This window comes from Anoplopoma fimbria, chromosome 21, assembly GCF_027596085.1.
Source record: "Anoplopoma fimbria isolate UVic2021 breed Golden Eagle Sablefish chromosome 21, Afim_UVic_2022, whole genome shotgun sequence".
NCBI classification, from domain to species: Eukaryota; Metazoa; Chordata; class Actinopteri; order Perciformes; family Anoplopomatidae; genus Anoplopoma; species Anoplopoma fimbria.
Genome location: NC_072469.1, coordinates 21,621,614 through 21,647,848, shown reverse-complemented (window position 1 = coordinate 21,647,848; position 26,235 = coordinate 21,621,614). Strand labels below are relative to the sequence as shown.

At 39.6% G+C, this 26,235-nt stretch overlaps 2 protein-coding genes across 2 annotated transcripts; one reads left to right on the top strand and one right to left on the bottom strand.

The window, feature by feature from the left end:
* Nucleotides 1–685: 685 nt before the first annotated feature.
* On the bottom strand, nt 686–26,093 carry crhb (corticotropin releasing hormone b). The gene is made up of 3 exons (XM_054622794.1): nt 24,788–26,093; nt 1,583–1,652; nt 686–1,194 (listed from the first exon to the last, which is right to left on the bottom strand). Exon 3 carries the CDS (start codon nt 1,172–1,174, stop codon nt 686–688), a length of 489 nt encoding a protein of 162 aa, XP_054478769.1. The 5' UTR covers nt 1,175–1,194; nt 1,583–1,652; nt 24,788–26,093.
* rrs1 (ribosome biogenesis regulator 1 homolog) lies at nt 23,102–24,817 on the top strand. Its single transcript, XM_054622773.1, has one exon. It carries the CDS (start codon nt 23,137–23,139, stop codon nt 24,208–24,210), a length of 1,074 nt encoding a protein of 357 aa, XP_054478748.1. The 5' UTR covers nt 23,102–23,136; the 3' UTR covers nt 24,211–24,817.
* Nucleotides 26,094–26,235: the final 142 nt, after the last annotated feature.

The following is a 26,235-nucleotide window of genomic DNA, read 5'->3' as shown; positions in this document are numbered from 1 at the left end:
TTTATACTTGTTTAGAAAAAGACCTTTCTCCATCAATCAATATTTGTGTGGGCACGACTTGAGATGCAGCGGCTGTTTGTGCTCTCTCAACCTACAGTCAACTTATATTACATTTTTCCTATTTAAGATTACAAATCTATATGTCAAGAATCATTAGGAAAGTCTCTGTTAATTAAATTAGTGATTAAAGTAACAGTTAATAGTTAATTTCCATGGGAGTTATTATTAACTTATATGTAAGGATATCCACAGAGAAGTGTAAGCATTGCTTTTAATTTTTTATTAAAAAATATAGATATAAGATGTTCTCTTGCACAACAGGAATTGACTGGTTGCACATAAGTTTATTAACAAACATAAATATCATAAATACAAGGATTCATAATTTAAAACAAAACGCCACTTTTTTTTCAATGCAACATTTCATGTCTCAACCAAAAGAGTATTTCATCTCAAATATGAAGAACGTGTGATTCTACATATTTGACACCAACATTAAAATGGCAAATTACAATCGGATCATTATAAGTCAAGCCCGTTTACGCTCCATAGTTTGAGGTTAAAGCTATAAATAATAGTGATAAAGCAGCACTATATTGTACAGAGCATGTTTTATGCTGATGGTAAAAATGCAACAAACAAACAAACAAAAAGAAAGAGAAGGGAGATCTTTGGAAAGAGGTCTTCATTTCCCGAAGAGCTCCATCATTCTTCTGTTATTCTGAGCTTGCTGAGCCATCTGCTCCGCCTTGGACATCTCCATCATCTCCCTCAGCAGGTGGAAGGTCAGATCCAGAGATATCGGCGGGTCCTCGGACCTCCTCCCCCGATCCACCGACTCATCCCCGCGGTACCTGATGGTCCCAACTTTCCCTTGCAAAAGACGCCGTGTCAGCTGGAGTTGCAATGCTCTGTTGTAGATGGCAGGTGATCCTCCGGGATACATGGACGAGGATGGGAAAGAGTCAGAGTCCCCGTTGCCCAGTCGGATGAAATACTCCTCTCCGAGCCGCTCCAGGATGGGACCAGACTGCTGCTGGGACTGGGACTGGGAGTGTTGGGACTGGGAGTGTTGGGTTTGGGCACCGCCGGGACTCTCAACAGCCCGACATTCGTGGAGCGGTAAGAAGGCAACTAGCAGAATCACGGTGGTGCCAAGTAAATTGAGCTTCATGTCAGGATATCAACAGGAATCTGAGAAGAGGATAAAAAAAACTTGGGTTATTTTTTAAGCCTAAATCTGGTGAAAATGAGGGATTTACGCACATGAAACAGGCGTCGCATTAGTGCTGTAAATACAAGTGCTGCTTATTTATTTCTAATAAACATTGTGTGATAATCAATCTGCAGTAGTTTTATGAAATAGTCAAGAGAGATTGGTTTTCTGTCTCAGTAATAGATAAACAGTGGAAGTTGAATTATTATTGCCTGCTATCTATACTTGTTCCAAGCTTTATTAAACAAAATGAAGAATACAAATTCAGTGCAATCAATAAGGACAAACCCCCCTTGATGAGTTAAGTCCTGCCGAGAAAATGAGAAAATTCCAAATAATGCATGCATAAAAAGAAGCTCTTCATACCTTCAGTCTTTAGAGGTCCAGCACAGCCTTGTAGGTTGCCAGGTAGTTGGCGAGATGCCTCCCTCCTTCACTTCTTTGAAGAAACAAGTATATAGTTACTTAAAGAGTAGATTCTGAATGGACTTATATAGCCAACCTCACTACAAGTGTCGCGCTCCAAACTGAGATTGAGTCTGCGCGTACTTGCTTGGGTGTAACGTGAATGGAGCCTCTGACAAAGTGCTGTAGTTCAAATGAGATGAGTCATAAGTAAGTGTGCGTGTGCGTGCACCAGCGTCTACCTCTGTGCTTTGGGAACAGGCCTATAGGTGCCACACCTGCTGGCATCTCTATAGGTGCCACACCTGCTGGCATCTCTATAGGTGCCACACCTGCTGGCATCTCTATAGGTGCCACACCTGCTGGCATCTCTATAGGTGCCACACCTGCTGGCATCTCTATAGGTGCCACACCTGCTGGCATCTCTATAGGCGCCACACCTGCTGGCATCTCTATAGGCGCCACACCTGCTGGCATCTCTATAGGCGCCACACCTGCTGGCATCTCTATAGGTGCCACACCTGCTGGCATCTCTATAGGTGCCACACCTGCTGGCATCTCTATAGGTGCCACACCTGCTGGCATCTCTATAGGTGCCACACCTGCTGGCATCTCTATAGGTGCCACACCTGCTGCATCTCTATAGGTGCATCTCTGGCATCTCTATAGGCGCCACACCTGCTGGCATCTCTATAGGTGCCACACCTGCTGGCATCTCTATAGGTGCCACACCTGCTGGCATCTCTATAGGCGCCACACCTGCTGGCATCTCTATAGGTGCCACACCTGCTGGCATCTCTATAGGTGCCACACCTGCTGGCATCTCTATAGGCGCCACACCTGCTGGCATCTCTATCCACACCTGCTGGCATCTCTATAGGTGCCACACCTGCTGGCATCTCTATAGGTGCCACACCTGCTGGCATCTCTATAGGTGCCACACCTGCTGGCATCTCTATAGGTGCCACACCTGCTGGCATCTCTATAGGTGCCACACCTGCTGGCATCTCTATAGGTGCCATCCTGCTGGCATCTCTATAGGTGCCACACCTGCTGGCATCTCTATAGGTGCCACACCTGCTGGCATCTCTATAGGTGCCACACCTGCTGGCATCTCTATAGGTGCCACACCTGCTGGCATCCACACCTGCTGGCATCTCTATAGGTGCCACACCTGCTGGCATTGTCGCTTGAGAGGAGAATGCTCAAAAGTGAAAACATTAAGTATTAAGTCAAGATAAGTTTTATATAATGATTTTTTTTTTTCTGTATCACATCTCACATATGTGCAGAATCTGATTACACGTGTTTTGCATGACAAAAATATTCCTTTATCAAACAAAAATCTACAGTGACTGTTATTTTGAGCAACTCTGCCACAGTGACAGTGCCTCATTAAAGAAAGGATAAATAATTAGGAGACTTTACATGTTGGAAATGCATCAGTTAGTTACAAATAGCCGGTACAACAGGTATATTTCGGTGGACTTGGTTTCTGCATATTGCACCACACTAATGAGTCCACAGAGGGTTCCCAGCTGACCTGTGGTGTATTCAGTGAATCTGCATCTGCAAACAGCTCAGGCTGACGGAGCGTCATTGACTCCCAGTGATTCATTGCTGCTGCACGTACGTCACTACCTTTGCCACTGGGGGCCTTCGGCCACCACGCTTCAGAGGGGCCCACCGCCAAGCCACGTTTTCAAGATGCAGAGCCTAATCCCATATCAGCCATTAGAATCTTAAACAGTTTCATGATAAAAAGTAGAACTCTGACTTGTCTGTTTCTCTGTCTGTTTCACACTTAGTCCAGCTATTCTGCAATACAATAGCATTACCAACACAAATTGCAGAAAAAAAGTTGGCACTTTTGCATGTACTCCATATATTTGTTAAATCACCCTTTACAAGGTGGGAAAACTTCCCATTAATCCTTAACAGTAAATTCATTTCACCCAGACATTCCACCAGGGGGGAAAACTGAGTTCCAGACGTACAGTATATACAGAGGTCAAAGTAACTGAGCACATACTGTGCACTCATGTAATAAAAATATATATTTAAGAGAGAGGACTGGAGAAAATTAGATTTAGTAAATGTAATCATGAAGTACAAGGTGGATTTTTCTTTAACATAACTGCCATCTTTAAAAAATTCACATATTATCTTTAGACATTTTAGGTGATCAGAGTGTAATTTGCAGTCGGCGTGAAATTGTTGCTCCTATAGCCTCTCCACTTTGCTGCTCTTCATGCTCCGTGCTGCTTCAGGGGGAGGTGTCAGGTCCCATCATGAGAAACACATGTTGGCTGACACAAATAGAAAACACCGCCAGATGAGAGAGTGACTGCTCGTGGTCAACTCATGTCACCTCGTTTTCAAATCACTGTCCCTGCACGGGTCACTGGGAGAGAATTCCTCTCCTGTGACGCCACACCGGAAAAGATTCAGGCTTTATTCATTATCCTTTTGTTTCCTCAATTACGAGGAGTCTCTCCGAGATTAGATTAGAACAAAAATGTATGATTCTGTGGCTGCAGGTAGAGAATACAAAAAATGATAAGTTTAAAATCTGGACATCATGGAATAAAAGGGATTCTCAATACCTGATACTTCAAAATGCTTCTGAGCAAAGATTTCACACAACCACAGTCAGACAAACAAAATCTCCATGGCAACAGATTCTTTTAATTGATAATTTGCCTTTCTAATCGTGATCTGCTACTAGGACAAGTGCTTCTTCACGAACTGTCCCTTCCTACATAATAATTGGACAGCTTTTCCCAGTGGATTGAGCTGTGTTTTTCCTAAAACTTCCGGTGTTCTGTTCGACTTTGACAAACTAATTTTGATAAACAAGGTCACTCTGGCTCTTGAGTTTGAACAGGTATTCTGGTGCGGATCACTGGGACTGCAGAGCCCAGGGCTACACACTTAGACCACCACCTGTCCTCAGTACTGAAGCCCAGGTGTCCTTCTGGTTTATAGTCCAGTGATATAACCTGTTATAAAAACACCTCTCTAATAGAAGTGGGAGCTTGGCCTTTCATTTTGAGAAAAAAAGGGATGAAAAATTTTACAGAAATGTCATTTCTGGTTTTATAATTGATAACAAAACTACCCAAAGCTTTCATACAAGCAGCCCACTAGATATCTAAATGTATGATAATGTTCAGTCATGGCAGTTTAAGGCTAAACAGACTCATCAATAATGCAGAATGAAAGCTGCTGACCAGGATCCCCTCCGGTTTACTTGATGTTCAAGTATTCTTGAGTGCAACTCAGCTGCTTTTCAAAAAGGGAGCTGTTTTGAATTTGTCTTGACGCATGTTTCTGCATTTCTCAAGCAAGATATTCAATATTATAAAATACAACAATCTTCTGAAGCTCTTGAAATGATAACCTTTTGAAAAATGTTATGTGAGACAGCTGGCTTTCCTGAGTTTCTCCTAAGGTTTGCATGCTCAATAGTGTGTGTGCAGCCGATATGAGAACGTGTGAAGCAAAGCTGTCCATAATGCAGAGAAACCTCCAGGGTCCGATCTGTCTATATGAATCTAGCATGTGTAGCTCTGGAGGTGTTAACTCAGAAGCCCCCCTAATGCTTGTTCACATAGTGGATGCCAATCTCCTCACACAGGGGTCGAGGAAGGAAAATAACGTCTGTTAAGACAATATTTCATTTTTGTTTGTCGGCTAAATTACCTTTTCTATTTGTTCACAACCATGGGTGGATTTTCTTGTTCAAATGTTATAATTAGGAGACTAAACAACGCTATAACTTTAATTTAAAAAAGCTTATCTTTGAATTGGAAAGTGGTTTCTTTATCTTTGCATATTGTACCAAAAACATTAAATTATAGGTCTGGTGTTTTTCCTTTTTTTCAACAAATCCTGTAAAAAAAACACCCAAACCAACATCTTTCATTACTTTTTGACATTTCTACTCCATTTATGGAACTCAGCCCTAAGCCTATTTGTTCCTGTTAAGGTGTAAATGTTTTGAAACACGTCTCAACATATAGTTCCATCTTTATAAAAGCCTTTTTAAAAAATCCTACAACAGCTGAGTTTTTTAGCAAAGGTTACTCCAGCAAATGTTGTGTAATAAATGTTGGTGTAAATGTTGCATTTGTTCAGGACTATATAACACCATTTTGGTGTGCTAGTTACATTTTACAGCACCAGGATGGTGTTTGTTAGAAATTAAATAAAGGTTTACTTTATTTTAAGTTTATTTTATATTTTTATACATATTTATTGGTGTGGAAAAGGACAAAAGGGGACAGGATTATAAAATCCTGTGTTAGGCCACGTCACTGGTCCACATCTGGATTTTAACGACTTCACAGGACAAAATCATGGAGCCTCAGGTGTTCAAAATGTAAAATTTTTTGCTGGACTTTAACTATAAAATGAATAATCTGCTATCTTATTCAGCACTGGCGCAGAAAGTGTATCTCACTATTTAGTCTAAATGAAATGTGGTTGTGGTATAAGTTACACCGGCTTTGCTTGTTCATAGATTGCATATTGGTATTATAATGAGTACTGAAGATCTTTGGTATGCTTGCAACTGTGGGAAGAAATCCCTTTTCATTATTTTATCCTTATGTTTTATGTTCATGAAATTAGATATATATTGAAGCGTCTCAGCAAATACATGTTCTGCGTCTCTGGATGAGTTCATGTTATTATAGTAAGTGATGTTTTATTTCAGTGATACGTGACAAATAATGATTTGCACAAATGCATTAGGCAGCAGATGTCCACTCTTAGACTGTGTAGGTTTGGTTTCATAATGTGACAGAAATTGTCATCTCTGGAGGAATCTAGGGCAAAATCATTCAGCCAAATTGACACCCTTCGATAACACACTTTGACCATAATTGGCTCTTAGTGATCTAATGTGAACATATAATGCTGATTCTTCCTCGCATAGTCTCAAGGCTAAGGTTTGAATCACTTATAACTCTGTATTTCTGTCAAAATACAGAATCTGTCATTTCTTTATGCCCCCGTAAAGTATGATCAGCTGCAGGAGAACAAAGAAACTCCAGGCCTTAGTGCAGAATGATTGACAAACATCATATGTATCAGCATTGACAGTTATCATACAGGTCAACATGACAGAAGACAGCCAGAGAAAAGAAAAAATCTGAAGGTTCTCTGTATTTTAGACTTGGTTTGCCTCTGAGCGTCAGCGACCCGAAAAATCAATTTTTCTTTCAACGCAGCTACCCCTCATTCCATATAACAAGGCATAAAGGCTGAAATGGTTGAACGATTCTCTTCCTGTCTATGTGGATGTCTGTCTCCCAGGGATCTCTCCACTCAGATATGATTGTGCAGGGACTTTTTTATCTGGGTTAAGACCGGAAATAAGATCATCAGACCAATCAAAGTTGCCATTAAACAGATTGAAATGCTTCTTTATATAACCATTTCTTCTCTTATTTATTATTCTAATGTGTATTGCAAAACTGTTCCAAGTCGCATGCTTTGTTTGAAGAGCAGATACAGTTTTAGATGTAGTATGTGTTTATTGCCAACCAAGCTTTAATGAGAGAAAACAAGCAGTGTAGCTGAGGCAGCGTGGTCGTTTCTTCCTTTCTTCAAACAAGCATGTCAGCTGCAACCTTTTCTTTTTTTTAAGACAAATGCCGTCCCAATAAGCTACTGTTCAGCATGAGGATAGCCAAAACTGCGTCATAATAGAAATGCACATCTATCATTTCACAGCAGTGATGAGTTTAGTCAACACATGTCAAAAGACACAATTGACATCAATCATGTCAGTTCACCTTTTTATCTTTTGTCAATAAGAAACTTGATTCCAAGACAGCCTTGCCCTGGCTCTAAATGTGTACAAGCTCTTAAAGCCATGTTAACAAAACCCTCCGAGTCCTCTCAGATGATCGCACTGGGTATTTGCCCCATGGCACACATAATGGATGTCGAGCACGTTAGACAGGATGCAAGTCAGTGAAGATGCTGTGAAATCAGCTGTGTTTGCGCAGGAAGAGAGGCATTGTTGTTTTTCAGAGATTGCATTTAAAATAGTCTAATGAGGAAAACAATAACTGGGCTGGGCTGTGTTATATATTGTGACGGAGTGGGGTCAAATATTATCTTGATAGCCTTTGTTCAGAAAGGGGATAAACCTGACCACAAAAATAAAGTCTTTTTCACATCAGAAGATAATCAGATGAGTGTCTGTCCAATAAAAACATTCGGTACGTAACTGACCTCATTGTCTGTGTATGTTTTACCCCTGAGTTAATTCAAATGACTCATCCATTGTTTTGTTTTCTCTGATTTACTGGTTAAGAGCAGATGAGGACCGTGGGTTTTTCTACAGTAATTTTCCAAACATTCCTATTTTCTACTTGTTTGTGTAGGTGTCTATTTTACCTCCTTGGTTTCTCTCTGATCATCAGCAAAGAGCTAACAGGCACTGATCACGTAGTGGCTCCAAGTCAAAATAAAAAATTAAACAATTACACCAGACTGCTGAACACTCAAAAGCAACTTATCACAAGAGAAGAAGAGATAGAAGAAAAATACTCCAAATAAGGTAATGAAGAAACAATTTGGGTTTGAGGATCACAGCTGGACTGAACTTTGTTCTCTGTGATTAATTCGATAGAGTATCTGTAATTTAAAAGCTTCCTGAGCTTGGCCTCAATCAACTGAATTAGTCGAATAAAACTAATGTTGTGAATCAATCAGCAGAGATACACACATTAATCTGGAGCGCTCTTCTGTCGGAAGCCTTTCAACATCAGGCTTAAACCTCCAAAGAGAGGGAGAGTGTGAATATATACAGTATGGACGCTCATTATTAGAGATAGAAACACACAGAGACGAGAGGAGGGAGAAGTGAGGATGGATGGCAGATAGTCAGACTCGTCTGGTAAATTCATCAAGTTGATTGACGGGAGGACTCGAGAGTGACATTGTTTTTTGGGATGAGCAAAATAGAGAGGCAGCTGTCAGAAAAGAGGAGCTGTGCTGTCCGACACTGCCCCCCCCCTTTATCCAGAGATTATGGGAGGTCAAACATTTAGCAACAGAGGATCTGGTGTAACCGTATCATTATATTACTTTGATGTTTGAGGAAAGGTAGCAGAGATTAGTCTTTCCACAATCAGTGCCTTCTAAAATCACACATCTGCACAAGAGCCGATGAGGATGTAGGATCAGGATTAGAATCCCTTAAAAGAAAAGTTTGACTTTTTGGGAATTAAGCTAAGTCCAAAGGTAACAAAATGTGCCTTGCAGCAATTCTGAAGCTCAGTATTTAACAAGTTGAATTTACTTTGTTAATCCAAACAACAAACAACAACAAACTAGAGGCCAGCACCAGTAATTCTGCAATTGTCCGGGCAAAATGGTGAATTGGTGTCATTTCATGTTAATTTGAAGAAAGCACTGTCAAATTATTCCTTTAAATTTGATTATTATGACTTGCGACCCATTTTCTCATTTATCTCAGCATATCGGACATTTCTAACCTGGGAATTCTTGTTATTCCTACTCATCTACAAGTTTAAAGCCATAGTTAATATCAGCTTTACCAAGTCAATTTATCAGTCAGACTCCATTTTACTGCAAAAAAATGTTTTCCAGTTTATATGCTATGAAAGGTAATTGCAGGAGCTGTAGATGACTTGACTTTTCAGCAATAAAAACACTAAGGAGAGTGATGATATAAACCTTTTGATATGATAAATTATAGTTCTTTATCTCAGTTCTTCACAAGGATTTCCCATTGATGTCCTAATGTTTTAGCTCTACTATCTACCTTAACTTTAGTTAAATAAGTCAAAACTCTTTCTCTAAAGTATAATATACTGGCTTCTGGGTAAAAAAATGATTTCTGTTTGTATGCTCTCAATTACAGCTGCCAGGCTCTTGTTTTGCTGCCGAGCATATTGACCTTGTGAAAGACTTTGCATCCTGATATGTTTAAGAACCGCTGTGTCTGAGCCCAGAGGAAACGCCTGGTCTTTTACACAGCCACATCGTAGGTTGCCCACGATGTAATTTCAAGCAACTCCATCTTCTTTCTTTTATGCTGCCTGGGTTTATCCACTGTCTCTCAGCTTTGGCAGACCTTAGGATGTCCTGCTGGCTACTAACAGTTGACTGTTTGGTTTTGTTTCAGATAGTGTTATCTGTGTCCAGAGCTCAAGACCTTTGCAGCCCTGTTTTTCTTCCCTTTTGTTCAAGCTCTGCATTTAACTGGCTCTATTTTCACCACTCCACGTATTACATTTGGCCTCTCTTGGCATAAATTTTCGCACTTTTGAAATGACAGGCAATCTGTAGATTTAACAGTTTCAGTTTGCTTGCTAACAATGACCTCTGTATGTAATCTAAGCCGCTTACTACATCCTGCCTCCGCTCCTAAATCTCTTCATTGTTGTAAGGTTCACATTGTACCATCTTCCTAATCTTTAGAAAAGCCTCTCCAGTATCCAAAAATTCTATCTTTGCCAGGCAGGGTATTTTTTTTTACCACCTTACAGTTCACCTTAACAATCATCCACCTCATAGTCATGAAAGCTCCCAGACATGAGCAGATGCTGAGACAAACGTCATCTTCATGTAACCTTCAGATGTGTTTTCTGCTGTGTCTTTAAGACAGCATTGATGTTTTTGATCTTTAACTGTTTGTCCAAGTGCTGTAGCAAACAACACTGAAAGGCACTGAGGATTATCATTTCAGATATGTCATCATAGCCCAATTAAATGTGTTGCTCTCACTTCACAATTATTCTTGCCATTGTGACAAAATAAAACAAACGTTTGATCGTTGCTCTATATGAACGTGCTTTTTGGTTGATATACTCACCTTGCTGATAAAGAAAGTGATTTCTTTATCTTCCTTCCGCCAAAGTAAAATGCGTCACGTAGAGGTAGAGTCGAGACAGCAATTTAGATTGGCTTTCACGATTCCTTGCAATTAAATTACAGCGCCTTTTAAAAACTCACTAAGTGCTGTGTGATGGCTGCAGGTTGTGATTCATTTAGAGTTAGTTCTGATGAATACTGTAAATATAAGAAATGAATTTCATCTCAAGTTATTAAATTCGAGTACCTGCATTTACATAGCTAATTGTTTTTTTTTCACTTTTTAGTACTAATCAGTGTGCAGAGAGAGAGAGCAGATATTCATTGATCATAGTCAAAAGGTTACGATGAACAAGTTTTCCACAAACTTTCAATTTGATTACTGAACTGCTCTGTGATCGCTGTTTGCAAGCTGTGCTTTGTAATTAGAGTGTGTGTGTGTTTTTTTTCTCCTCTCAATCCGTCCTGATGTGTCCAGTTCAGTGGGCTGTGCATACAACTCCCACACAGGCGATTGTCAACTCAGGTGGGCTTCCCCAAGCTCCTTGACTTCTCTCATCATGGGCGAGCATGCATTACATTAGCCACAGTTATGTAAACAGTAATTAGATGGGGGATTTGGATAATGGCGCAACACCAATCTCTTTCTCTGCATTGAGCTGGAAGTCATCGCTCTCCACTGTGCACTCTTTTTTCCCCCTGTATCCCAGTACACGTGCATTTATCCATGGGTATGTGTTTCTATCATGCTCACAACAGTGAATACATTACACTTATAAACATCCAGCATGAAGCAAGATGATATGTGTATGCAGCCATCTGCCTGAATGAGCTGTGTGATATAACTCTGAGCCCCGGGGTGGACGTAGTTTAGTTTAACTTGGGTTGGCAATGACTTTCAAACCGGGCAGAATGAATAGGAGCCCAACTAACCACAATTAGGTTGTAGATAGCCAGAGGCGATTCACACGATTGCAGTCAAGACGCCGCTTTGTTGCACCCCTCCTCCTTGCATAAAACTGCGTGTAAAGAATCACCAAAATGGATTCCAGCATCCGTTATCTGTTCTAAATCAGCTGTGACACTGAATCATCAGGTTTTATTTGGGAGTACATATGGAGTTGAGGCCTTGTGGCTGTCGCTCTGCATTACGTGTCTTGAGACAAAAAAAGGAAAAGAAAACCTGAGATCTAGCACACATGGTGTTTGTTTCCACTTTGAGATGCTTGTTGGAGTGAAAAAGTAAATGTGTGAGCGTTAGTGAGTGGTTATATCGTGACAGACCTTAGGTCATTTGAAGAAACTTAATTTGATGGAAATGAAAGACCTATTATTTCCTCAGAGAAATACTGTCTTCTGCCATCTTGATCACAGATCTTTAAACGCCTCAAAAAAACCATCACCTCACATAGACCCTCAGAGCTTGAGCAAGTGTGGACAAAATAACAGAAACACCAAATAATACCACAGAGGAGAGCAGCATCACACTTTGCTTTGAAAACAGATTCAAACCTTCTTTAGATGCTGTCACACTCTGAAAGTGTGTTTATTGAATAGGAAATAAATCCCTCTTTGAAGGATGAAGAAGGTGGAAATCTGCTTTGCACACTGAGATCCAAAACTCCCCATGAAGGTCCATTGATGTTCAGATCTTTTCATTTCTCAGGGGTGCGGGTTTTATGCTCTTTACACAAGGTTTTGCTTCTTTTGTGCACAGGCATTAGATAGTTTACAAAAGCGGTTACTGAGAGGCAGCCCTTCTATACATTCAAGCTTTGCTTTGCAAGGTCACAACCTACAGTTTTTCTCAGAACTTTTGTCACTCATTTGGCAGTTCAATTTAGTTTTTTCTATTGGAGGCTGTACGTTGGAGGCACTTAAACATTGTTCTTTAAAGCATTTGTGTCCTGCACCGTTTTTTTCCTGATGCACTTTGTCACACGTTGAGCATCTACTGTCTTGTTATTACTACTGTCTGTATAATCAACATATGATTAACTCACCTTTGCATTTGTAATACTGTATGAATGCCATTTTTCATGAGCTGTTTCTACTTTCTGTACACCACTTACTAATGCTCACGATTGGCTTTTAAATGCAAATCAGAGAGTTGGCCGTTCATTACATTACATTACAGTCATTTAGCAGACGCTTTTATCCAAATCGCCCCGAGGCCGCAGAGCGAAGTGGTCGGGCGGGGGTGTAGGGCTTGACCAAGGCCTGGAGATAGGAAGGAGCTGTTCCTTTCACTGCCCTGTAGGCTAGCACCAGAGTCTTAAACTGGATGCGAGCTCTTACAGGGAGCCAGTGTAGAGAACGGAGAAGGGAAGTTGTGTGAGAGAACTTGGGGCGATTGAACACCAGACGTGCTGCAGCTTTCTGGACAAGCTCCAGAGGTCTGATGGCCGACGCCGGGGCTCCGGCAAGTAGTGAGTTGCAGTAGTCCAGGCGGGAGATGACCAGAGCCTGGATGAGCACCTGCGCCGTCTCATCAGTGAGGAAGGGGCGAATCCTCCTGATGTTGTAGAGGAGGAATCTGCAGGAGCGTGTGACCGATGCAATGTTTGCTGAGAACGACAGTTGGTCGTCCAGGGTCACACCCAGATTCCTCACAGTCCGAGTTGGCGTCACCACGGCATCATCAATGGTGATGGACAGGTCTCGGTGCGGGCAGCCCTTCCCCGGGAGGAACAGTAGCTCGGTTTTGTCCAGGTTGAGCTTCAGGTTCAAAGTCAAATTAGCCTCAGAATTAGCATTAAAATAATTTTCATAGCTCATTAATCTGAACGTACAGACCGACAACTTTAGTATTAATTGTCTAATGATGCTTTAGGTTTAAGATTAAATGTTATTTAAGGAACCACGTTTGAGAATTCTAAACCTGACGCCTTGTGAAATTCTTCTAAATTGTTTCACTTACTCAAACTCTAGGGCACGGAGGGGGGGAAAAAAAGCAAGGATCACATCTACATATCAAAGCGAGCATACCGCTGCTTGAGGGTCCCTGCATAGATGTATGTGATCCATATTATTTATAGCTCAGGAACGTCCCCTGGGATCCTGATGCTGTTCGGCGTCTGTCATGCTACAAGGGAGGATAGTCGGGTGAATGTAGCTTGCAATTAGTGACTGTTGCATCATGTGAGGCCAAAGGGTTGCGTGGTGCGTGACCGACATACAATCACGGCATTGATCAGACAACTTTTTGGAGAACAAAGCAAACTGGGCTAACAGGAGTCACTTTGAGGAACTCAGTCATGGGAGCAGGAGAAAGACTGTATATCACCATCACTGATCCTACGCTCCTATGATCATGTGGATGTTTAGCATGCCGGTAACACACTGACACTCTGTTAGCGATAAGTGACAGTGGCCCTGAGGATGAGAGGAGCAAGGTGACTCCTGCCCTTTTGCTAATGAGCACCACTCCTCTGACTCATTTAACAACATTGACTGATACAGGAGGTGTAGCTGAAATAGCACAGGAACAATAGTCGCTATTCTGCAGTGGTTGTCTTGGAATATCATCCTCTTCAGGGTGCAATGCTCTGCCTTCAATATACTTCATACAAAAGAGTGCATGCAAACAGTGCAACGGCATCACCTGTTGCAGGTGCAAATTGGAATCAAGTGTAAGTGAGGTCAGAAATGGACGAATGGATTGTCCAATTAGAGAGATAGAAATGGGGAAAATAATTTGAAAGCTTCAGAACCACCAGTAGAATAAATTAAAAACAACTTGCTCTGTGTGTCACTGATTTGGAGCAATCCTTTACATCCTGACTTGAATCTCCCTCTCAACACTTTCCAGTTCTGTCCACAGAGGATTGAGAGTATTTGTAGTTCAATAGATGGATAAAATGTCTGAATGACTCTACAAAATCCCTAATGAAACATCAGCAGGGCATGACTCCAAGCCCACAAGGGAGAAAACAGCACTTCCACTGTGTCCTCAGTGGATCCCTGAAACGGTCAATTTGACACTTTGTTTGAAACAATTTCTATCTGTATCGTTTTTCTTTTTTTTGTTCTTACATTCCCCATGGTCCATTGCCATCAAATCAGTCGCCGTCAAGTTGAGTAGCACTTAGTGGCTAAAAGCCCTCTTGTCTTTGATAAAGCATGTGAAGGGTACGTTATAAGGGTGGCTTGCTTTCGTTTTATAAGCCACATTTTCACAGAGACTGATCAGCGCTCATTAAATGACATTAAAAGACTACACATATGCATCCTGCTCAGCTCTTATCTGTGTAAACTATATCTTTAAAAAACAAGATTTTTACACAAACAGGCCAATGTCTGATTGACCAAATTCTACATCCTTCCTGCAGTGAACAATTCCCCAAAGGAATTAGTGGCTGTCTGCATTCATTAAGCTCAGTATCAGTCTAATTATGCGCCAATGTGCACCTACGGACTAATTAACGGGGGATCAATAGGGGCCCTGGATGCCCCTCACGTAGGGGCCCGGCACTCAGCCCCCTCATCATTAGAGCTGCACTAAAGCATCAGAGGATTTCTCAGGCTCTACCCGAGAGGCTGGATAACACCTTAGGCTGCAGAGGTTTGGCAAAAGTTGGTGTTTCTGCTCCTCTCTCTCTTTTTCTGTGTGTATGTCTCATATCGATCTGATAGATATGAAGCTACAACCATTACTATTGTAAAAAAAATCCACAAATTCAAATGTTATTTCTTTTTTCTTTAAATTCGTACAAAAGTGTGAAACACCAGTATGGTTTTAGAGAAAGTTACTTCAAGAAGTTACTCTGATGGCTAAACTTAACACGTTTAATTTGTTGGTGTGTGAAGGAGAGGTACTGCAGGTCCTTCCTTCCTGCTGCTGTCAGGCTGCACAACCAGCTCTGCTCCCAGCAGACCACATGACACATGTGCAATTCAATACACTGTGCAATTATAGCTTTAATAGTTTTTTCTGTCTGTAAATATAATATTTCAGTTATTGTTGATTTTCTACTGTTTTTTATTGCTTATTTATAATACTTGTTTTTTATTTCATTTTTATTTTTATCTTGTCTTTCTTTTACTATGTCTCTTGTGTGCACTTTACCCTATGCTGCTGTAAGCCTGCAAATTTCCCCGCTGCGGGACTAATAAAGGATTATCTTATCTTATCTTATCTTATCTTATCTTGTTAGCTTTAGATGTGCAGAGCCCGGCTAGCTGTTTCCCCTTGTAGCCCAGCTTTGTGCTAAGCTAAGCTAACTGGCAGTAGCTTCATATTTAGACATGAGCATGATATATTTTTTTCCAACTTTAACTCATCGAAAAAAGAAAAAAAATACTTGAAAGCATATTTCCCAAAATATCAAGCTTTGCCTTTAAAACTGTTTACTTTCTTCACCGATTTAGCATTGCACTCACATAGCATTGTCATGCTGAAAACGGGCAGTTAAAAAAAAAGGTTACAAAATTGATGCAGCAGAACCAGCTAATGTAGCCTCAAGGTGAGGTGAGGATACAGAGGTCTGGTAAGCTTAATTCTTTATTTTGTTAGTGGCTATATAGTCATTTTATTTGCACTTCTAGATTTGAAATATTTATAATATTGACAGATTGGAAACTTCGGAAGGCTGTGACCTGCAAATCCTGCAAAAAAATATATAGACACAAGCGCTAGCTGTTGATGCAGGAGACAGAAGATTCTTCTAATGATTTCATCATTACTCTCACAAAGTTGTGGGGCAACTCGGTGAAGGCCCCGGCTTAACAGAGTGCAGGGCGTACCCAATGATGTCACCGCTATAAGCCCCCACAGTGCTGCTGAATACCAAACTGAGGGATGACCTCTGTAAGTTGCCGTGACACCAGCAGCTAACTCTCCGTCTGGTTCCAACATCCAGCATGGAGCCACTGCAGCGCATACACACAAACACGTACGTCATGCACTCGCTTGCATGATGGTGTACACACACGCACACGCACGCACGCACAGGTAATGTGGCTGGAATGATATCTCAAGGACTCTCCCCTCCATGCCGTGCTGGTTTCTAGGAAACCAGCCAGGTTTTGGGGTGGCAGCCGAATTGTTTTACCCCTGTCACCTGGACGGAGAGGGTGTGCACTTCAGGGAGACTTGTGTTTCTTGCTCACCTGCAAACAGCACACTAATATGGCCTGGCTCCTGAGAGATGGGCAATACCTGACAACAAGAACAGGAATACCTTTTGTCATCTTTTGTCACAATTTAACAGTTTGACATGAACACAAGAGCAAAGTGAAGCGTGAATCTGCAAGCCCTTGTTGATGTCCCTATAGCCTGCAAAAAAACAATCAACAGATGATGCCGTTTATCTTCTGGCCTGTCCTTCTCAGAGCGTGAGATACCACGCGGAGCAGACGATAGTTTGGGAGCAGCAGGCGGATGTGAGGCATTACACAGGGGCCAAATGGTGTTTTTATCTCAACCACAGCAGATCAATAAAGGCTCTGACCTCAACTGTCAGCCAACTAAACTCTTTTCGCCAGGGGACGCTCATTTCCCTTTCCCCACGGAAACAGGAAGTAGTGACTGTAATCTCCAAAAGTGCCTAAGCCTATCAGCTAACAGCTCAGTCATGTGGATTTTTTGTTTTGCATGAGCAGGTTTTGGGTTAACTCGTACAGACAGTCCCTTTTATTGATTCTACTCTAAGAAAGCATGTCATGTGAGGCTGTTACCCATGATATTTACCATAGTGGCAGATCTATCTTAAGCCTCCCATATGCCTTGGTGACATGTGTGAAGCTTGAGCATCCTCTTCTACATGCCTTGGCACTCATATTTCCTGACTTCACTTATGGTCTGTCATGAATAAAGTATGTTGTTCTCTTAAGACAACAAACAGAATGATGTTCAAAATCCTGGAAAAAAATGTCTAAAAGAAAACTTCTCTGTCCGCCATCCAATTATGTCTAAGAATGTTATGTAATAATACAACAACTATTAATACATGAGCAAACTGTCAGCAGCTAATCACGTCTGATTTATGCCAGGATGGTGCTGATGAGATTATTTTGCCCCCCTTTTATATCAGGCCCGGTGGCGCTCTCACCTCGTCTTTGATGCTAACAGGTCAACTTTTTTGAAGGAGAAGGAAGTTTCAAGCCTCTGGCTATTTTTTGCATGAATGAATGTCCTTTCTTTCCCCCTATGATTCATGGATGGTGGTGGGCACCAGTCAGTAGGTATTTAACGGTAAAAAGTGAAGCACACAGATCGTCATTACTAACATTTTCTTTGTGAAGAGATGCAAAATAGAGATATACATTTAAATTAATTTAAAGGATTGAAACTGTATGAAAAGCTTCAAATGAGGTGGACAATTGCAAATATTGTAACTGCACAGAATATAAATATAGAATATGATATGTGGCATGAATGGTCTTTGACGTCCTTTGAATAACGGGTTTGTCCCTGCTTAGTGAACCATTCACAAAATGAATTCATTCATAAAAAATGTGCAAAGGTGCCTAAAGTCTTCATTATATCTCAGGCTTTTTTCCTAGGCTTTCTGCTCTCTTTTAAGCTACGGAATGGATGACATTTGGCTTCACTTATGATGACGTGACTGATGAAATGAAGTGCTGTTTACCTGGATTTCAAATGTTTAAGGTAATCACTTCATGTGTAGAGAAATACATATTTGTAGAAGTGTTTCTTTTGCATGTGCTCAATGTCTTGAAGGGATTTATATACTATAATACAAAGAGGACATGAAAACACGGAGAGGGCATCGCCTGTTGCAGATACAGCTGAATTATGGACATCCTGGTTAAAAGTCAACTGAGGCCAGAAATGGATAATAGATGTCAAGAAGAAAAGACACAAAGATTGGTACTTGAACTCTACTTGAGTGTTTCTATTTTCTGCTACTTTATACTTTAACTCCACTGCATAGGATTTTTTTTGTACTTTTAGCTCACCTGCAGTTATGTTAAACCTTTAGTTAATAATTACTTTGCAGATTCAGATTATTCATGCAAAATATAATGATTATATATAGATCAAGCCACCCTGCAGTATATAACAATAGCCCCGCCTTTACCAATTACACCATAATAATTACTTGAATGCATTAATGCATCAGTAATTATAATCTATTAGAATATTATTCGGAAATGAACCATTCTGCAGAGTGATTCCACTTCTTTTAATTCGATAAAAGGTCTGTAGGGGGGTACAGTATAATGCGGATAAAAACCCTCCAAAATGTCAATTTTACAGGATCTCAGAATAAATAGAGTCTTTGAGCTCCTTTGGCTGAAAGTAGCCAATGAAAAAATCTAAACCTGTGAGGAGGGTTTCCACATGAAAGCAGCGACGTATTATGGAGAAAACTATTTCTAAATCTTATCCTTTAAGCACATTTAAGAGCTGTGGAGACACAGACACTGGGAGTGTGAGCGGCTTTGCTGCATGGCCACAGCTCATAGAGAACTTTATCCGGCCTGTGCTGTGTATTCTTCCATAAAAGAAACACCAGGGAAAAGTAATCCCGTTTGGCTGAATTCACGCTGGATCAAAAGTCAGCAAAAACCCTTGAACACTTGTGGAGACAGTTGGTGACACATGCAGTGACGCCAGCAGCCAACTAGTGGACATGTTTAAATTGGGGGCTTTCAGACGATATACATTCACATCACAGCGGACCTTATGGCCTATTCTAAATCACAACAGGGACTTTGGGCCACTAATTACGCATTTCCAAACAGAGCATCACTTGTGACCTTATCTCTGTGCCTGTCAGAGTGTTAGCATTCACATGGCAAGTGTGGCGATGAATGTAATTACTGGAGCCCAAAATAATAACACCATCGTCTTTGAGCAACCAACAGCCAGTCAATTGTCCTCCCCCTCCTCGTCTCCTCCAAATTACTGGAGACAAGGACAAAAATAGAGTTATTAGAGCCCTGGATCTATGGGAGAAACACGTACCGGATATATGAGAGACAAGGAAGGATATTAAGACTTCAGTGAATTATAATTTTTCATGAAAACACTTACAGTAATCCTATTATAAAATGTATCACAACTCCATGACTTTAAAATGATGTGCAGCCATTATAGGAGTTACAGCACAGCAACTCACACACACACACATATATATATATATATATATATATATATATATATATAAACTCTCTACAGATTATTGCATTTTTGTAAATGTACTTTAAATGTAAAAAATGTCCCCCTCCACTCAAATGTTTTGCTAATTGTTACTTCAGCAAGATGTTTGAGCTTGACGGTCCAGAATGATGTAAATTCAGAGTTTGATACTAAACTGCTGTTTTCACATTGGGGGGAATGTTTTTTATGAGCTCACCTTGAATTTCAGTTTAAAGGTGCTTTTTACATGAATGCGTTTATTTCCATGGCCTCTCAACACGGCGACAGCTGAACCGGCGGCTCGCAGCTAACGGTGCTAACAGTGGAAACTACCGCTGCATGAGGGCCGTGAAGATATTAATGCTCTGAATATCCAATTCAGCACCTTTAAGGCGTGTATACACCATATGATTTTGTGACATCACAACTAGATGGAAAGCCAGTCAATGCAATTTACACCAGTGCACATACACTTGAAATAAAACATATTTCCATTATCTAGAGATAGATGTCATTTTCTTGAAACATTTCTGGAGGGGATCTTAAAGATGATCGAAAAAACGACCATTCATAAATGTACATTTTTCTATGTTGTTCATTTGTATACAATTTTCTTTTTTATTATGATTGTTTTTATTATTAAATATTGTATAGCTCATTTCTTCTTCTTTTATTTCATATATAACACAAGCACACAGATGCAGTGTCTGCTGTTAAAATAAAAAGTCAAATTAAAAAAAAAAACAACAATGTAAAAAGACATATTTAAGATTCATACTGTTCATGACTTTGGCATTGTACATCTTTTGGATTTGAACATTATTATTATTTTAGTGTTTTTTTTTTACATGTTGTAGTGCAACTGCTGCACAGTATCTCCCCCCCTGGATGAATACAGTTTTATCTTATCTTATTATTAAATATTGTATAAAGCTCATTTCTTCTTCGATTAATTCCTATATAACACAAGCACACAGATGCAGTGTCTGCTGTTAAAATAAAAAGTAAAAATTTAAAAAAATAAAAAAATGTACAAAGACATACTGTACATCTTTTGGATTTGCACCTTATTTTCACATTATTATTATTATTATTATTATTATTATTATTAGTATTATGTTGTTTTTACATGTTGTAGTGCAACTGCTGCACAGTATCTCCCCCCCTGGATGAATACAGTTTTATCTTATCATTAAATATTGTATAAAGCTCATTTTTTCTTCTTTTATTTCATATATAACACAAGCACACAGATGCAGTGTCTGCTGTTAAAATAAAAAGTCAAAATTTAAAAAAATAAATAATGTACATCTTTTGGATTTGCACCTTATTTTCACATTATTATTATTATTATTATTATTATTATTATTATTATGTTAGTGTTTTTTTACATGTTGTAGTGCAACTGCTGCACAGTATTTCCCCCTGGATGAATACAGTTTTATCTTATTATTAAATATTGTATAAAGCTCATTTCTTCTTCTTTTATTTCATATATAACACAAGCACACAGATGCAGTGTCTGCTGTTAAAATAAAAAGTCAAAATTTAAAAAATAAAATAATGTACATCTTTTGGATTTGCACCTTATTTTCACATTATTATTATTATTATTATTATTATGTTAGTGTGTTTTTACATGTTGTAGTGCAACTGCTGCACAGTATTTCCCCTGGATGAATACAGTTTTATCTTAGCTTATCTTATTATTAAATATTGTATAAAGCTCATTTCTTCTTCTTTTATTTCATATATAACACAAGCACACAGATGCAGTGTCTGCTGTTAAAATAAAAAGTAAAAATTTAAAAAAAAAAATAATGTACATCTTTTGGATTTTGCACTTTTTTCATTTTTCACATTATTATTATTATTATTATTATTATATGTTAGTGTTTTTTTACATGTTGTAGTGCAACTGCTGCACAGTATTTCCCCTGGATGAATACAGTTTTATCTTATCTTATCTTTTATTAAATATTGTATAAAGCTCATTTCTTCTTCTTTTATTTCATATATAACACAAGCACACAGATGCAGTGTCTGCTGTTAAAATAAAAATTAAAAATAATAAATAATGTACAAAGACATACTGTACATCTTTTGGATTTGCACCTTACATGTTAGTGTTTTTTACATGTTGTAGTGCAACTGCTGCACAGTATCTCCCCCTGGATAAATACAGTTTTATCTTATCTTATTATTAAATATTGTATAAAGCTCATTTCTTCTTCTTTAATTCATATATAACACAAGCACACAGATGCAGTGTCTGCTGTTAAAATAAAAAGTCAAAATTTAAAAAAAAAAAAAAAAAACAATGTAAAAAATGACATCTTTTGGATTTACTGCACCTTATTTTCACATTATTTTATTATTATTATTATTATTATTATTTTAGTGTTTTTTTACATGTTGTAGTGCAACTGCTGCACAGTATTTCCCCTGGATGAATACAGTTTTATCTTATCTTATTATTAAATATTGTATAAAGCTCATTTCTTCTTCTTTTATTTCATATATAACACAAGCACACAGATGCAGTGTCTGCTGTTAAAATAAAAAGTAAAAATTTAAAAAAATAAAATAATGTACAAAGATTCATACTGTTCATCTTTTGGCATTGTACATCTTTATTATTATTATTATTATTTTAGTGTTTTTTTACATGTTGTAGTGCAACTGCTGCACAGTATCTCCCCCCCTGGATAAATACAGTTTTATCTTATCTTATTATTAAATATTGTATAAAGCTCATTTCTTCTTCTTTTATTTCATATATAACACAAGCACACAGATGCAGTGTCTGCTGTTAAAATAAAAAGTCAAAATTAAAAAAAAATAATGTACAAAGACATACTTAAGATTCATACTTTTGATTTGGCATTGTACATCTTATTTTTGAACATTATTATTATTATGTTAGTGTGTTTTTACATGTTGTAGTGCAACTGCTGCACAGTATCTCCCCTGGATAAATACAGTTTTATCTTATCATTAAATATTGTATAAAGCTCATTTCTTCTTCGATTAATTCCTATATAACACAAGCACACAGATGCAGTGTCTGCTGTTAAAATAAAGTCAAAATTAAAAAAATAAAATAATGAACAAAGACATTTAAGATTCATACTGTTACATACTTTGTACATCTTTTGGATTTGCACCTTATTTTTTTTACATTATTATTATTATTATTATTATTATTATTATTTTAGTGGTTTTTTTTTTTACTGCAGTGTCTGCTGTTAAAATAAAAAGTAAAAATTAAAAAAAATAAATAATGTACATCTTTTGGATTTGCACCTTATTTTCACATTATTATTATTACGTTAGTGTGTTTCTACATGTTGTAGTGCAACTGCTGCACAGTATCTCTCCTGGATAAATACAGTTTTATCTCATCTCATCACAGAACTGAATTAAATGGAGCAACTTCCACCCCTTGTGGCTGCATGTGGTATTACACGCCGCCACCTCTAACCCGGAAGTAGTTCGTTCCGTTCCCCTGTCACACACGTGTGGACGCTCAGCAGCACTCACCAACATGGCCGCCTGCAGTGTGGAGGAGCTGCTTGCCAAAGCCGAGCGAGAAGACGCAGAGAAGCTGAGGAGCATCTCCGTCCACAAGGAGCTGGACCTGGAGTTTGACATCGGGAACCTGTTGGCCTCCGACAAGAACCGCATCGAGTCCCGGGACTTCAGGGAGCAGAAGAGAGAGGACTTCCTGCGGTCTCTAGCCCGAGATAACACGCAGCTGCTCGTCAACGAGGTGTGGAAGCTGCCCACGGAGAGGGTCGAGGAGGCCATCGTGACCAAGCTACCTGAGCAGGTGACCCCTCTGCCCCGGGAGAAGCCACCCCCGAAGCCCAGAGCCCCCACCAAATGGGAAGAGTTCGCCAAGCTGAAGGGCATCCAGAAGAAGAAGAAGACCAACCTGGTGTGGGATGAAAACGCGAAGGAGTGGAGGAGACGCTGGGGCTACCAGAGGGCCAAGGATGACACCAAAGAGTGGCTGATCGAGGTCCCGGAGACTGCGGACCCGAATGAGGACCAGTTCGCCAAACGCGCCGTCGCCAAGAAGGAGAGGGTGGCCAAGAACGAGTTCAACAGGCTGAAGAACATCGCCAGGGCGCAGAAGATCAAACTCCCAGGTGTGGGTCTGACCCCGACCCCCCAGCAGTCCAAAGAGGACCTGGTCAGAGCAGTCAGTGTGGCCAAGACCTCCACAGCATCCGTGGGGAGGTTCCAGGACCGCCTGCCCAAAGAGAAACCCCCAAAGAACCAAGGCAAGAAGAGGAAGTTTGAGCCCCTCATTGGCAACTTCTCCAACGAGAGGCAGAAGCAGCTGGAGCTCCTGAAGCACATGGATGGAAAGAAGCCCAAGTTGGACATCGGCAGGGCCGTGGACAAGCAGATCAGTGAGGAGAACAGGGAGGAGGCCGCAGCCAGGTTCAAGAAGGGAGCAGGGAAGAAAGGACGCAAAGGCAACATGTCAGGAAAGGGCAAAGGAAAGGGTGGGAGACCTGGAGGAAAGGGTGGGAGACCTGGAGGCAAAGGAGGCAAAGGAGGCAAAGCTGGAGGAGGAGGGAAGAGGAAAGGCAAACCTGGGAAGCAGTGAGGACTCTGGATGCTGCTGTGTCTTTGTGCCTTCGCATCAGAACATCGGACTGGACTTAAATGATGCAATGTGATAAATGACTTTGATTCATCGTCTGTGGATGAGGGCTGTGGTGTTGTGACTCTCTTTCATCTGTAAATATCAGTCCCTGCATTCAAAAGGAGGTCTTCTGATTTAAATATGTGTAATATTCATGGGAAATTAAAATCAGTAGATTGTGTTTTTCGTCCCCGTTTTTAATTAAATGCAGAACTTAACAAGTCAGCTACAGCCGACATTTTTTGACATTTATTTTGACTTGTGATCACAGGAGAAGCACATGTATAACTAATAGTATTACAACAACAAACACTGAATGTATTCACTGAATTACTGAATGTTAGTAATTGCAAACAGGATGCAATGGTCATTCCTTCAACGATTACACAGATGGCAATGATAAAAAACAGTGTTGTGTAAAGTAGATTTACTTATTAAAAAATGTTTCTACTCAAGACCAAATGTGACATTTTGATTACTTGTTTCATTGACTGTGACCATTAAAAATGCAGTAAAGTATTAAAAATAGATAACTTACATTTTGTAGTAAGTAATCAGTGATTACATTGCGATGGTTCCCAGTTGATAAAATGATTGAAAAAGTGTCCCAAAAGGTCAAGACCTTAGTATGCACAATACCAGAAGCAGCTAAATGGATCGCAGTCGTTAACAAATATTAATCACACCTGTGATTTTCTGACATGTTTAAGTGCCTGCTGTGAAAAAGACTTCATTCTAATGCAGTCAGCCTGCTTAAATAAGCTGTGCTGCAACTAAGGAGGACTAAAATATTGAAGTGTAAAAGACAGCTCAATGTTTATATTATATTGCACATTTTATAAAATAAAAATCAGTATAGCATGTCAAAAATTAATGTGGCAGAGTCTCTATTTTGGCTAATCAAGTTATTAAATCATTATATTAAGGGATTGACAAATCAAAGTACCTCATCACATCGGTGCCGACAGCTTCAATATCAATCCAATATAACAAATACTTGACAATATTGACTACAATGATCTAATGAACCCAGAATTATTTAAAGGATAGACGTCTTTATATAAAGGGTATGGCAAGATCTCGGACGGTTTAAATATGTTCAATGTTTCTTGTTATATATTTTCAGATTACACTTGATCTTCATTTGTATTTATTTGAATTATTGTAGTTTTGTAATGAAACTTCAGCAGCAAACAGTTCAGACCACAAGCTCAGACCAGGGAAAGCATCTTAGCAACAGATTAAATATATTATTAATGGAGTCACAATAGTTTATGTAGTTAATACAATGTAATGTTTCCAAAAATATCCCTTGCATTGCTGCTTGCAAACTAAAACTGTGATGCACAACAGTTTTTTTGGGGGCAATTTCATGTACATTTTAACAGCTTACCTGGTTTGTCTTAAGAGATCAAAACCTTAAAGTTGAGGAGCTCTGTCCTCATGTGTGTTCACCTTCCTAGAAGTAAACATCGGATCGGTCTTCTTAGCGGCTTAGCTGTGGTTTCTGGTTATGTAAAGGCTTTGCTTTGGCCTAGACTGGAGGCATCACACTGAATTAGGAGCATTCAGAAGTGTTAAGATTGCCAAAAAGCCCACCTTCAATGCATTTAGACACAGCCGAAGTACATAAAAAGCTGTTGATAACACTTTGAATACAATTTTTCTATCAATTTAATGAGCATAATAATAATAAGTGAAGGTCTTTTAATCTGTACAGCTATGTTCTCATGTGCTACCTGTTTGGAAAGAGACTCTTCTTCGCGCCAGAGGGGGTTCAGTCCAAACAAGTGTTTTTGCACGACTGCTGAGGCCAAAGATAACGAGGTTAATTACTTGTCTCATCCAGTTACAGGTGTTTCCACTTTCAGACACACACACACACACACACACACACACACACACACACACACACACACACACACACACACACACACACACACACAAGCTTATGCATAGCCCTCCCGACAGGATTGTAACATTTCT